The following is a 12,303-nucleotide window of genomic DNA, read 5'->3' as shown; positions in this document are numbered from 1 at the left end:
AGAGCCAGGAGTAACCCCTGAGCAACACTGGGTATGATCCAAAATATTTTTATTTTATAATAAAAAGTTTAGAGACAAATGTAAAAGTCAGATCTGATCATATAGGGCTTCATAAGCCTGCTCAAGAATTTGGAGTTTTCAAGCTGGAGTGATAGCACAGCGGGTATGGCGTTTGCTTTGCATGAGGCCGAGACAGGTTCGATTGTCAGCATCCTATATGGTCCCCCGAACACTGCCAGGAGTAATTCCTGAGTGCATGAGCCAAGAGTAACCCCTGTGCATAGCAAGGAGTGACCAAAAAAGAAAAAAAAAAAAAGGAATTTGGAATTTTAAGGTGCTGAGGAATGCCTTCATACTCATGCCTTCCAATGCCTGGCAGTGGGAAAAAAATAACAATGATAACTAGGAAGCTAACATCGGAAACAACTCTTTGATACTCAAGAACTATTAGTTCTAGGAAGGAAGTACCTGGATTCAACCTGTCTTTTATAAAGCTGACACATGGGTTTAGCAATGAACCAGGCCAAAAATGAACTGCAAAACTCCAGAAAGGTAGAGATTTGTGGTGGCCTTAACTAAGACAGTGGCATGGGGATGAAGAAAGCAGGCTGAGATACATACTTCAGGAAGCTGAAATGACAGGACGTCGTGGCTGAGGAGATTCGGGAAGGAAAGAGCGGAGAAGTCAAGGACAGACTGAGTGGGTGAGGGTCACTCACTGAAGTAGGAGGTGCAGAAAGAAGAAAGTAAGGGGCCGGAGCGATAGCACAGCGGGTAGGGCGTTTGCCTTGCACGAGGCCGACCCGGGTTCGATCCCCGGCATCCCATATGGTCCCCCAAGCACCGCCAGGAGTAATTCCTGAGTGCAAAGCCAGGAGTAACCCCTGAGCATCGCTGGGTGTGACCCAAAAAGCAAAAAAAAAAAAGAAAGTAAACAGTGAGTTTTATTTGGGGGCATGTTGACCAGTAATAACTGAAACCAAAGAAATGCAGAATATATTTAGTTCTGAGAGTATTACAACTAGAAATGAGAGTGAAGAGAGAGCTATTGAGATAAAAGAGGACACATATCTACAGGAAAGGCAGACAAAGGAACTATTATTGCCTCTGTCAGTGTGCCAGACAAAGTCAGACAATAGTAAAGGAATAACTGAGCAGTTTGGAGAAGCACAGGAAGGATTACATAAATTCTCTTATGCCAGTGATCGCAAGTACATTGTAGTACCACACAGTAAATCAGTAAAAATGTATCAAAGAATTTCTTTCTCTGGGGCCAGAGCAATAGCAGATAGCACATTTGCCTTGTATGTGGCAGACCTGGGTTCAATCCCTGGCACCCCTGAGTCCACCCTGAGCAGAGAGCCAGGAATGAGCCTGAGCACCACCAGATGTGGCCCAAACACCAAGGGGGGAAAAAAAATTCCTCCCACTAAAAAGTAAAAATAAAGATAGGTTTGGTTCTAATTTTTCATTTTGCCCAAGCATCTGAGGGTCATCAAAGCAAAGGTCTAACATTTAAATTATTTTATGAATTGTACTTTATTAATTCTAAAACAGTCAGATGTTATGGACTGGAGCAATAGCACAGCGGGTAGTTTGGCTAGTATGAGGCCAACAAGGGTTCGATTCCTCTGTCCCTCTCGGAGAGCCCAGCAAGCTACCAAGAGTATCCCGCCCGCAGGGCAGAGCCTGGCAAGCTACCCGTGGCGTATTCGATATGCCAAAAATAGTAACAAGTCTCCCAATGGAGACCTTAGTGGTATCCGCTCAAGCAAATAGATGAACAAAGGGACAACAGTGCTACAGTGCAATTCTATAACTAAAATACCTTGTTAAAGTTACAAATTGCTGAACTGTGTCAAGAATAGTCTGTGTTCAACCACTCTTGAATCCAAAAATCTCAGCACATAGGAAGTTCTCAAATGTTTAACTAAATACCAGAAAAATAGTACTACTATGCTGGGAAGTTCCTATCATGTCACAAGATCTGGTTTATGAAAAAAAGTTCTCCAGGAAGATACTAGGAATAAGATCAAAACAGACTGAGAAAAAAAAATTATTTCCCCATAAACTCTCTTAATTTATAAAAAAGTTATTTCCAATAGGACCAAATTTTAAAACAATCACAGTGAAAACACAAACTACAGCAAAATGCAGATGTACTAAAACAGAATGTTAGGCAGCAAAAGCAGTCGTGTAAATGAGCCCATCTAGTTCACTCCAGCAGTCCAACTATCCCTCCCCCTTATTTTCTATCACTTCCTATTCCTTCCTCTTCGCTGAGTACTATGTGCCAGCAACAAAGCTAAATTCAAGTGGGACATTTCAGACAGTCCTCATAACCACTAGCTACATCTACAGAATACAAATATTCACTAAATACAGCACCCACTTAAAGATTAGAAAACTCAAGCTGCAATACTTAGATAATGTAGACGTGTTACTGAGAGTAGGGATTTTCCTTCTGAAGACCTGAACATAAAAACTGCAAGGGAAGGGCTATCCAATGTATCCCAATGCCTAAGGCCTTAATAACTAGGTGCTACATTAAACTGTAACCACCAGGGGCAATGGTATTCAGCCAAAACCATTTTCATTTTCAGTCTGTTTCCTTCCTACATCCCCTCCACAGGTAAATTCAACTGATCTATATTAATTCTATTCCGTTCACCTCTTTAAAAGAAGCAGAAGACAAGCAGGAGCAATAGCCCTTAGGATGGGTGTGACCCAAAAACAAAACAAAACAAAAGCAGCAACAGAAGAGGGTCAGGGAGACAGTTCAAAGGGAAACTGTGCATGCCTGCACGTGGGACACCCAGGCTTAATCCCTAGAGCCATGTGGTCCTGAGCACTGGCTGATATGATCCAAAAAAACAGACGAGGGAATGAGGAAGGAAGAAGTTCTTTACAGGCAGTGTCTATTTCTCCCCCTCAATATTAGCATGGGATTATCACTTACCCCCCTTAGCCAGCTGTCAAAAATATGTTTCTACACATATATACCAACAAAGACTTGCTAAACTGCGACTAGTTAGGATCTATAATAAAATTCAAACCCACTTTCAAACGCTCATTAAAGAAAAAAATATACAAAATGTAATCCAAAAACAAAAAAATTCAACAATACTCTGAGAATGGAACCCAAACTACATTCATCAAAATGAAAAAAGGTACTTGTTAAGGAAGCCAGGGAGAAACGGGGGAACTCTGGTGGAGGGAAGTGACACCAATGGTGGAACTGGTGTTGGAAAATTGTATGCCTGAAACTCTACTATGGGTGTCATAATAAATCACGACGCCTCAATAAATAGTATCATTTAAAGAACAAAATAAAAATTCATGTCTGAAACCTATCATTGAATTTAGTCAAATCATCATAAAACTGAAACTTCCAACTGATACCCTGCACTTACTGAACTACTAAAGCTATTAGAAAACCAAGAGCCATTACAGGGCTTGTTATGTTTTGTACCGAAGATACAATATGCCACATGTACTTGTTATACTACTTAGTACAGTGGACTGGAGCGATAGCACAGCGGGTAGGGCATTTGTCTTGCACGCGGCTGGCCCCGGCAAGCTACCAAGAGTATCCCGCCCACACAGCAGAGCCTGGCAAGCTCCCCATGGCGTATTCGATATGACAAAAACCGTAACAAGTCTCACAATGGAGATGTTACTGGTGCCCGCTCGAGCAAATCGATGAACAACAGGAGACAGTGCTATAGTGCTATGGAGAACCCACAGGAAAGATGGTTATAATCATTAGAAACTAGACTTGGGCGTTTACTCATCAAGCCTGCCCTCTCCCTTGAAAGCATGTATCTCTTGCTCCCTGTTTTTTTGATTGCTTATTTCCACTCTGGAAAAGCCTGTGTCTCTTGAACACTTATTTGCCATCTTTCCCTCCTCTATATCTTTGTAAGCAAGTTTCATTCAGTAAAATGAAACTTGGAAAGAAAGGGATGGAGGGGATGTTGGGGCCCAGGTGCCACCTCAGGGACCAAGAAGTGCTGAGAATGAATCCAGCCACCCCCAATATGCAAAGCATGTGCTCAGGTCTTTTAAACCATCTCTCCAGCCTAGAAATTAAATTTTACAGGTTTCTACTTTTTGCTCTTTTAATTTCAGGTTTTTGCTTTTTGCTCTTTAAAAAAAGATGTTTGTTTTTAAGTGGTACCAACATTAAACCCAGGTGCTTACATACGCAAAAACATTTGCTTCACCACTGAACTATGTCCTCAACCTACTTCTAACTAATCAGGTTCTCTTCTTTGGCACCTAGAAAACTTACAGCCACAATACAGCCTTCTAAATCACTGTTTCTCAGCCTTTTTCTAACTATGGCCACCTTCCAAGCTTGTTACTTCCTGTGGCCCCTATCCTCCTGGCTGGCCTCCTGGTCTCATTCCATGACACCCCCATTTATGATTTTTTTCACCAGTGCCCCCCCTGGAACATACTGGTGGCTCATTTGAGAAATGATGCTCTAACACAGTTTAATAATCATATTCCGAGTTCATGCCTATATTTACTTTCCTTTCTCCCTCTCATTTATTTTATACAACTATACTGCTTTTAAATTTTAAGTAGTCTTAAGGAAAAAGGAAGCAAAGTTAACTATTTTCAAACCAGTAAAAACCTTACAATCTTAAAAGTCTGAAATATGTTCCTTAACAGTAGTGAGAGCAGTTAACATTTACTGAGTCCTTACTTGAACCAGAAAGTTCTATATACTTTGAAAATAACTTGTGTAATATTCTTCATAACTCTACAGTATAAATGTATTATTTTACAAGTAAGAAAGACTGAGACAGGAAAGTTAAGATACTTGCCCAAAGAAACACAAGCCTACAGTCATGGAGCTGGTGTCAGGACCCAGGCACCACGCCCTATCTCCTCTATCACAAGCTGGCTCTATTGTGCTCATCTCTAAATTACTAAAATCGCATAACTTCTAAAACAATGTATTTTTCAATTCCTAAAACCCTAATGAGAACTACAGAGAACTTTTTAAAAGAACACAGTAAAAGGCAGAGCAATAGTACAGCAGATAAGGGCACTTGCCTTGCCTGCAGCCCACCCAGGTTCAATCCCTGGCACCCCATACAGTCCCCAGAACCCTGACAGGAGTGATCTTCGAGTACAAAGCCAGGACTAAGCCCTGAGCACCTCCAGGTATGGCCCAAAAACAAACAACACACACACATTTACACACACACACACACACACACACACACAAAATCTAAGTTTTATTAGTTCTATCAAATACCATTGACTTACAAGGAAATTAAAGTGATGAATAACACCTATACAGCATCAACCATGTATTGGACTCTGTTCTAATAGTCCTATTAAGGCTGTACTATTAACCCCTTTGCATACAGGTTAAGCATGTAGGTTCAGTAATTTGACTCAAATCACTAATAAGTACCAAGTTAGACTTTGAAAAACGAGTTTAGCTCCACATCTAAGCTGGTTTTCATCCCATTCCCTCTAACTGGTTTTGTGATGATGGGGTCACACACAAGTAGTGCTAACACATTCTTTGCTTGTAGTGTTCACCAGGGGTCACACATCTAGTTGTGGTATTTGTACATCAGCCAAAATGCTCAACAGGGATGCTGCTTTAGTCCTACATGCCCGCACACATTCTGGCTGTAATGTTTACTAAGGATTGTTGTGGTACTCACACACCTGCTCGCCAGGGGTCACAACTCCTAGTCATGGTGTTCTCCGTGGGTAACACCTGTTAGCTGTGATGTTTGAACATTCCTAGCTGCAGTGCAACCAATAATCTCTTGCAGTACTTGCAGAGCTGCTAGAATCAGAGCAGAGCGAGCAGCAACACCAAATTCAACTTGCAGGCTGAAGTCTGTAAAACATTGGACTAGAGAGTGCAGGGGGTATGGCACTCGCCTTGCACACAGTCAACCTGGGTTCAATCCCCAGCACCCCATATGGTCCCTCAAGTCTGCCAGACGTGCAGAGTGCAGAGCCAGGAGTAAACCTTGAGTGCTACAGGGTATTGCGCCTCCCCCCGCCCCCCCTCCAAAAAAAAGGTTTGCAAGGTAGAAACTCAGTCCTGTATGTTTTGTCCATTTGTGTCGCACCCAGCACTGCTCTGGGAATGCAGCCCCAGAGGTGGCTCAGGTCTACGTGGAGCGAGGAATAGAGCTCCCTCCCCGGCATGAAGAGAGTAAGTCCACCAAGCCATCTTTCAGTCCAGTCCCAGCTTCTCAAACTTTTTTATTTGGGGCCAGGGATGCTCAGGGATCACTCCTGGAAGTGTTCAGGAGACCATATGGGGCATAAAGATAAAACCCTGGTAAACCGGGGCTGGAGTGATAGCATAGCGGGTAGGGCATTTGCCTTGCATGCGGCCAACCCGGGTTCGATTCCCAGCATCCCATATGGTCCTCTGAGCACCGCCAAGGGTGATTCCTGAGTGCAGAGCCAGGAGTAACCTCTGTGCATTGCCAGGTGTGACCCAAAAAGGAAAAAAAAAAAAAAACAGGTAAACCACATGCACGATAAGCACCTTACCCGCTGTACTATCTCTCCAGCCCCTTCTGAAGCTTCTTAAGTTATAAAACCCCATATGGAGTTGCAGAACTAAAAAAATAAAACTGCTTTGTTAGCAATTTTGAGACAGGAGAGATAACATAGGGATTAAGGCGCATGCCTTGTACCTGGATAACCCCTATAGATCTCCAGCATCACATAAATCACATGGTACTCCCAAGACTCGCTGGTGCAGCCCTGGAGATCTCCAAGCACTGTTGGGGTGGCGCGGGTAACTGCAAGGTCTAAGCAACACCACAACCTCAGGTCTCAGCATTGAACCACTGGCATGACTGTCTGAAAATCACTGGGAGGGGCCCCGGGCCTCCTGAGCACCCCTTGAGAGTCCCCCTGCAAAAGGGAGTGTTTGATATATATGTTTTATATACTTATATACCAAGGGTCTCATATGAATTTCTAAGGTGAAAAGGGTCACATGTGGTACAAGTTTTAAAAACCCTGCTCTAACAGGAGGAAGTCCTAAGGTATGGCCCCAAAACAGAAACAATAACAAAAGATGGAGCGATACTACAGCAGACAGGGTGTTGGCCTTGCAAGAGCCCAACCAGGCTCCATTCTCCAGGCCGTATATGGTCCTCCAAGCTGGTCAGGAGTGTTGCCCGAGTCAGAGCTAGGAGTAAGCCCTGAGCACCACTGGGTGTGCCCCCCAAAAAAACAAAAAAGCCCGCTCTAAGCTTCTCCCTGGCCCACCCCACACATGCTCAAATCCATACACTGCTTCTGAGTGTAGCAGATTCACTTCCTCCCTCCATTACTTACTACAAAGTGTTTGTAATTAAGGAAAAGGGAAAGTACATGACATTCCTTTAAGTGTGAGGAATTGAGGGAACCCAGGGGAGAGCACCCTGGTTATTTTGTATTCTAATCACTACCTTTGTTCTTTCCCCAGTTCTAGAGATCAAAGCCAGCTCTTGCCCATGCAAGGCAAGTGCTATACCACTGAGCTACAGTCTGTGCTCCTTGGCTGTCTTTTTAAAGAAAGAAATAATCAATTTTGTGCAGCATAAAAATAAGCCCAGTGGGGCTGGAGCAATAGCACAGCGGGTAAAGCATTTGCCTTGCACGCGGCCAACCCGGGTTCGAATCCCAGCATCCCATATGGTCCCCTAAGCACCGCCGGGGGGTAATTCCTGAGTGCAGAGCCAGGAGTAACCCCTGTGCATCGCCAGGTGTGACCCAAAAAGGAAAAAATAAAATAAAATAAAGTAAGCCCAGAGGTGATAGAGAGGAATCTGTGGCAATGAGAATGAAACAAGTAAAAAATGTGGCAGGAGCTGTGGAGGCAGCACAAAATCCTGAACACAAGTCTGGAGTGCAGAGGCCAGAGTAGGGTCCAAGCACTGCATGGGGTCCTGAGCACTGAGTCTGTGTCTCTGCAAGTGCCCAGCACCGACGGATTCAAGCAACGCTAAGTGAGCCACATATTGCCAGCAGTGACCCCTGCACTCCCCAAGCACTGCTTGAAGACCCAAAAGCAAACAGAAAAAATTCTGGGTCAGGGAGTTAACTAAAAAGGCAAGAACACATGCTTTGCATGCCAAAGCCCTGTGTTCAATCCCTAACACCATCTGGTTTCATGAGAACTGAGTCTACATGGAGCGGGAAGGAGTCCTCCACCCATGCACTGCCAGGTATGAAGCAAAAACAAGCAAGCAAACAAAAAAATTAGCCAAGAACTCATAACTGGAGGCACACTGAAGGCCTGAAAGAACTGCACACTGAGAATAAAGAGAATGTACGCACTGTAAGCACTGTCGTCCCACTGTTCAATGATTTGCTTGAGCGGGCACCAGTAACATCTCCATTGTGAGACTTGTTACTGTTTTTGGCATATCAAATACACCACAAGTAGCTTGCCAGGCTCTGCCACGTGGGTGGGATACTCTCAGTAGCTTGCCGGGCTCTCTGAGAGGGACCGAGGAATCAAACCCAGGTTAGTTGCATTCAAGACAAACACCCTACCCACCCGCTGTGCTATTGCTCCAGCCCAAAGAGAATGTAACAATAACAAATTCAAGAAACCTTTTTTAAGTAAAATCGGCAGGTACTGATTTTTGCTACAAAAACAGGTTCCTCCCACTGAATCATCCCAGGTGGAAAGACAGTCTCGATCTGAAAATTAGTTGGCCTTCTCCAAGTGGAGGCAGTCAGATACCCCTCTCTGTGAGAAGGCCCAGCAGCCCCCACCCACACCTGATGTCTTCTGGCATAGGAACAGTCCAGCTCCACAACCGAACCTTATAAAGCCACTAAGCCACCAAACTGTCCCAGCTCCTGAAGCACACAGCCGCACATCTGCAAATTTCACAGTAGCAGCAGCCCAGTACAACAAATTTGATAGGAACATTGAGTAAAAGACACCAAGCTCAATGAGCAAAAGAGCAACACCAAAGGCTCAACTAGCACCAAGCAGTCCAGCAAAAATCTTCAGACAATGACCTCAGTAACACCACTGTGAGATGTGACAATGATCACAAATTAACTTTCACTGATTTATATATATATATATATAATTTCATTTGTCATTTTGTTGTAACAAGCAACATGAAGTAAATGTGTCTACTAAAGGGGCAGGCTTGGGGGAGTGGGTTGGGGTGAAAAACTGGGGACACTGGTGGAGGAAAGGTCACACTGGTGGTGGGATTGGTGTTGAAACACTGAATGTCTGATACAACTGTATCATGAACAACTTTGTAAATCACAGTGTTCAAAATTTTTAAGAAGAGATGCATCTGGACTCCGCACCAGGCTGTCTAATCTGGGGCAACTCGGAGGGGGTGCAGGTGACCCTCTCCACCCACCCCAACAGCTGAAAACCTCCAGAACTCAATCACTGCCATGCTCACCACCAATTGCCACTGGCTCAGACTAGCCTCATCCATGAGTGAATCTGCTGAAAAACTCAGGTACACAGGTTTTGTGTCCACCACCTTCAGGCTCGCAGAGTCGGGACTGGGCGACCTCCCCCATCTCCCTGTTCTTCAGGGAGCCTGGCAGTCAGGCCCACAAACTGCCTCTGACATCATATAAATTCATTAACGGCCATGATCCAGAGACTCACAAGTAAATCTCAGAAGAGAGCAACAAGCTGCAGAGATGCCTCCAAAGTAACCCAAAGTCACCATCCAGTTAAAAAAATTAACTCCACCTGTATCACTCTATTTAAAATGTTTTAAATTCCTGAAGTGCACGGCCACACAACATCTCATGCTCTATGCCCCTGATGTACCAACAATAGCACACCACATTGGATGGGGTGTAAAGTATAAGGCAACCAATCTCGATTTAAAAAAATAAAAAATATATATACATACATATATATATATATATGCACACAAGACTCAACCTGTAACAAATGCTCAACCTGTAACAAATGTATCTCTTATACAAGGGCTTAATGGCTCTAGGGTGAGATACAACAATCTTCATATACTTTCCTCCATGGAAACCTTACTGGATCATTTTGAGTAGATTATTAATAACAAGCAATACAAAATAATTACTTAGGTCCTGCCTAGAGGGCTGGGATGGGAAAAAATACAAAATATAGAAATATAGTGGTGGGAAGGTGTAATGGTGGTGGAATTAGTGTTGAGATATTGAATGCAATAAATTATTGTGAACTTTATAAAAATTAAACTTAAAAAATTTTTAAATAAATTAAAAGAACTGGATGGCTCCAAGTTTGTATTACATACAACTATCTGAATGATGATGCCATGAAACAAAATGTAAACTTACTAACAAAAGACTAAGTAAAATATTCTGAAAAAGGGAGGCTTTAGGCATGGAAAAATAATTTAGATGAAGTAAAAGAAATGAGTTGTGAACAAATGAAGTAACCGAGATGTATTTGTAGAGTAACTAATAAATTGATCAAGTAAACTTAAGTCTCCTTTATCTGAAGGGTTCTTTCAAAATCAGTTGAAACCTGAAAGAAGAATGTGTACTGAAATAGGAACTTTCCTTCTTAGAAAGTGCATCATTAAACTAATTTCCATCAGTCCAGATGTGAAATCAAACAGGAAAACATGTATATAATACACACACAACACACCTATATATACACACATATACAGAGTGAAATATAAGATCATCCACCCTGAAAACAAAAACTGAGGCCAGCAAATATTCTGCAAATAACGAACAGCCTACCATTTAAAATAGCCAATAAGGAGAAGCACATGAAATAGTTTCCTAACGCTTTTATTATTTCCTGCAATCCTAACAACCGCAATGTAAGAAATAATGACTGCCATCCTCTCCACTCCGGAGATAAAGAACGCGAAGGGCAGCGAAGCCGGGCTTGCTCAACGCCCAAGGTCACCCGGCGGAGTCACTCTCAAACCAGGACCACATCTGTTCTGCCAGCGACCCTAGCCTGATGGTGTCAAAAGTCCCCGAGGGTTCCTTGGGCAGGCAAGGGGGCTGTGGCGAACCGGTGGGGCACTGGCCTCAAGTGCACGAGGCCCTGGGTCCGACCCCTGCCCCCAAAGGAGAATCAAAGAACGATTCAACAGGAAATGGGGAGGCAGCAGAGGGGGAACATAAAGGGCAACTCAAGGAAGACGGGCCGCTCCCCGCGACAGGGAACCACCTCCCCGAGCTGGACGGGCTCTGAGTCACTCATTACCCAGCCCGCAGGAACGCACGGGCGAGGGGGCCCTCGGAAGGTGAGACCCCCCGAGCCCGGCTCCGGCCCCGGCGCGGGAGAAGGAGACCGAGCCGCGAGCATCCCCGCGGGCCCCCCGCCGCCTCCGGGGTGGAAGCGTGCCCGGCCCCGCCCGCCCCGCCCGCCCACCCGGCAGCCCGGCCCAACGGAGCCCGCCTGCTCTTCGCGGGCAACGGCGGCACGGTGCTCCTCCCGAACCGGACCAAAGGACCTTTCCCCCAGAGCCAAGCAGGAAGCGGCGGGGCTGATGTTCAAGTCTCAGGAGAGGAAGGTGGGGGGAAAGAAAATAAGAAGAAAAAAAAAAGAAAAGAAAACGATGGGGAGCAAAAGAGTAGCTAGAAAGTACTAGAAGGGAAAGGGGGGGGGGGAGTGAGAGCCAGAGGGAAGCAACAAGGCAACCAGCTGCCCCTGAGCGAAGAGCAAATCAGGAGCCCCCGGGCCCGGGGCACGGCCAGCCCGAGCGCCCGGGAGCAGAGGGGTCGCCCCAGAGCCCGGGCTCAGCCGGCATTCCCAAGGAAGCAGCTGACACCCCCCGCGCCCGCGTCCTCCGCCGCCGCCACCAGCTGCTCCGCCACCCGCAGACCTTCGCGCCCTTTTCCGGCCCCCTCCCGAGCAGCCTGAGCAGCCGCGGCCAGGAAACAAAGCCCGGGGGAAGCCCGGGGGCCGTTACTTACCTTCCCGCTCACAACACCCGCCGCCGCCATGTTTCCAGCGCGTGCCTGTGATGACGTAGCAGAGCCTCACGTGTCTCTCGGACCCACAACAACATCCGGCAGACCGAGCCTATATCCGGGCAGGGGGACGCGGCGGGGCGGGGTCCGGACCCGGAGGGGGCGGGGCTGGGCGGGGGCGGGGCGGGGCGAGACGGCTGGCGCATGCGTAGTGAGCAGTGCTCGGTGGTTTTTTGGGTGGAGCCTCTGGCGTGTACTGCGCATGTGCCAAATTCCTTTTTCAGTGTGCGACGTGGATGTGGCCTTGGTGTGTTGGAGTTTGCTTAGGGTCGGGACTCTGAACCGTCCTTTAAGCCACTTTAGTTTGGTTGTGCC

General features: G+C 45.7%; 1 protein-coding gene across 1 annotated transcript in view; it reads right to left on the bottom strand.

Moving 5' to 3' along the window:
• Positions 1-12,050, bottom strand: part of TBC1D15 (TBC1 domain family member 15) — a 79,928-nt gene extending 67,878 nt beyond the window's left edge. The window contains exon 1 of the mRNA XM_004602677.2: positions 11,932-12,050. Within this exon, the coding sequence (XP_004602734.1) occupies positions 11,932-11,961 (30 nt within the window). The 5' untranslated portion in view covers positions 11,962-12,050. The remainder of the gene's footprint in view (positions 1-11,931) is intronic.
• Positions 12,051-12,303: the final 253 nt, after the last annotated feature.

Source organism: Sorex araneus, chromosome 10, assembly GCF_027595985.1.
Source record: "Sorex araneus isolate mSorAra2 chromosome 10, mSorAra2.pri, whole genome shotgun sequence".
In the NCBI taxonomy this organism is placed as follows: Eukaryota; Metazoa; Chordata; class Mammalia; order Eulipotyphla; family Soricidae; genus Sorex; species Sorex araneus.
This window is presented reverse-complemented; position numbering and strand designations above follow the sequence as displayed.